General features: G+C 41.3%; 1 protein-coding gene across 2 annotated transcripts in view; it reads left to right on the top strand.

Annotated features, from left to right (window-relative positions):
* LOC138038495 (dynein intermediate chain 2, ciliary-like) overlaps window positions 1-1,441 on the top strand; it is a 32,638-nt gene extending 31,197 nt beyond the window's left edge. For both annotated transcript variants that reach the window (XM_068884375.1, XM_068884374.1), the window contains exon 28: window positions 956-1,441. In XM_068884375.1, coding sequence (XP_068740476.1) covers window positions 956-1,039 — 84 coding nt within the window. In that variant the 3' untranslated portion in view covers window positions 1,040-1,441. The remainder of the gene's footprint in view (window positions 1-955) is intronic.
* Window positions 1,442-1,881: the final 440 nt, after the last annotated feature.

Raw genomic sequence — 1,881 nt, 5'->3', positions numbered from 1 at the left:
TATCACTTTGCGGTCTTGCCCAGCACAGTCACAAATGGATTTATTTTTAGATGCACTTTGCGCGCGAAACAAAAGGCCGCCAATTTTAACCAATCAGAAGAAGCCATGTCGCGCGTGACTACTTCTGCCGTGTTTTTTCATGAACATAACTGATTTTCGTGGGAACGGGTATTCTAAAAGTAGACTCATTTGTGACTGTGCTGGGAAGCCCACCCATGAATGCCATAACAACACTCTTGTCTAATTCACTCATGCTAACGACTCTCTAGACTATTTCCAGCTATAAGAGCGAGCAAGCGCGCGTGAGAAAGACATAATTGGTTTCGTGGTGAAAGAGCAGCGACACATCAATGGCCAACCAAACAGCAATTTGCGCATAGTACTTTCAGCGTGCATGCCAGCGGAATAACAAATTCCCTTCAATTTGATGTTTGATAGCCTACGAAAGCAGACGTATTCCGGCCGTCGGCAGCAAACCCAGGAAGAGTGGATACGTGGAAAGCAGATTTGTTTCTCCTCCATTTTGATATGTCTATGCCAGTCTTCCTTGCGAACAACAGGAAAATTTGTCGCGAGCCGCTGCCAGGACACCTAACTTTTCAGGCCCAATCAGTCAAATGCAGTTAATTTACGGTTCCAGTCAGCTCAGTTAGTTATTCGAGTGGAACTGCCAAATTATTAAATTCCATGACACCTCACTGCCTCGAGCAAGTCAAAAAAATATCAAGAATAGATCTAACAGGAAAATCCCTTGACTCGAAGCGTAACTTGAGGCGACTGGATTTGAAGGGGCTTGAAAATGAACTACATTTGACTTGGACTGGGCAGTCGGGTGTCCGGCACACGTACGCTGCCCTTAGCATGCGACACGCGAATCGTACTTGAGACTTTACCTTCCGTTGGGTGGATATCCTATGTGTCTGACTGACTCTGCCCACGTTTTTGTCTGTTTTAGGAGAAAGCAAAAGGGCCAGAAAATGAAGTGGCTAAAATGGAGAAGCTCCTAAGCCTTGTCAGGGAACCACCATCCAAGAACTAAATTTGCGTCGAGGGCGCGCTGCTTTAGAAAAAAAAAGAAATAGCTATCACATTCATTGTGAGAATTTCATTGTAAAGCAAACTTATTTCATTCGTTGTACAAAATGCGCTTGCGTTTGGAATTTGCCTGTTTATTTCTTTTTGAAATTGCTTGCACCAACAGAAACGATAGTTTTCACAAGTCCAAAAAGAGGGCGTTATCTAGCTAATGCCTTCCAATTATTTTTTACTTCGCATGATCTTTCTCGGATGAAAAAAAGTGTATGTATAATATACCCTGTAAATATACTTCTATGGTGTAGATTCATTCAATTGATGGTCGGAAGAGAAGAAATGTAGTCGTGTTTTGGTGTTGGCAGGAAACCCAGCTGAGCATATTGGTGAATAAATGTTTCGATTCTGATTTGTCATACTCTCTTCTGGCTTTTAGAATGTAAAGTGAAATTTCTCAGTTAATCATAGACCTTATTCATAAATGGCGGTCACATTTATAATTCTTTTGTCCACGTGCAAATAAGCCTACCAAGCCTCATTTTAGAGCAAGAATTCTTTTCAATTCACTGTAGGGTATCGAGGCTTGGTAGGCTAATTTGCACTTCGACAAAAGAATTATAAATTGACCGCCATTTATGAATAAGGTCTATAGCCATTACAATTTTTTCACATTTGATTGGTGCATTAACTACTTTATTTTTCACTAATTATTGTGTAGGGGTGAAATCGGACAGTTACATCAGCCAATCATATTAAGCGCACTCAGCTTAATCCACCAATCAAAGAATTTATCACAATAACCATAGCACCGACCACTTACCCTTCCTACCCTATCCTCGGCCGTTTTGT

This window comes from Montipora capricornis, chromosome 2, assembly GCF_036669925.1.
Source record: "Montipora capricornis isolate CH-2021 chromosome 2, ASM3666992v2, whole genome shotgun sequence".
In the NCBI taxonomy this organism is placed as follows: Eukaryota; Metazoa; Cnidaria; class Anthozoa; order Scleractinia; family Acroporidae; genus Montipora; species Montipora capricornis.
Note: the sequence above shows the minus strand (reverse complement) of the source record. Positions and strands in the feature narration are given on the sequence as shown.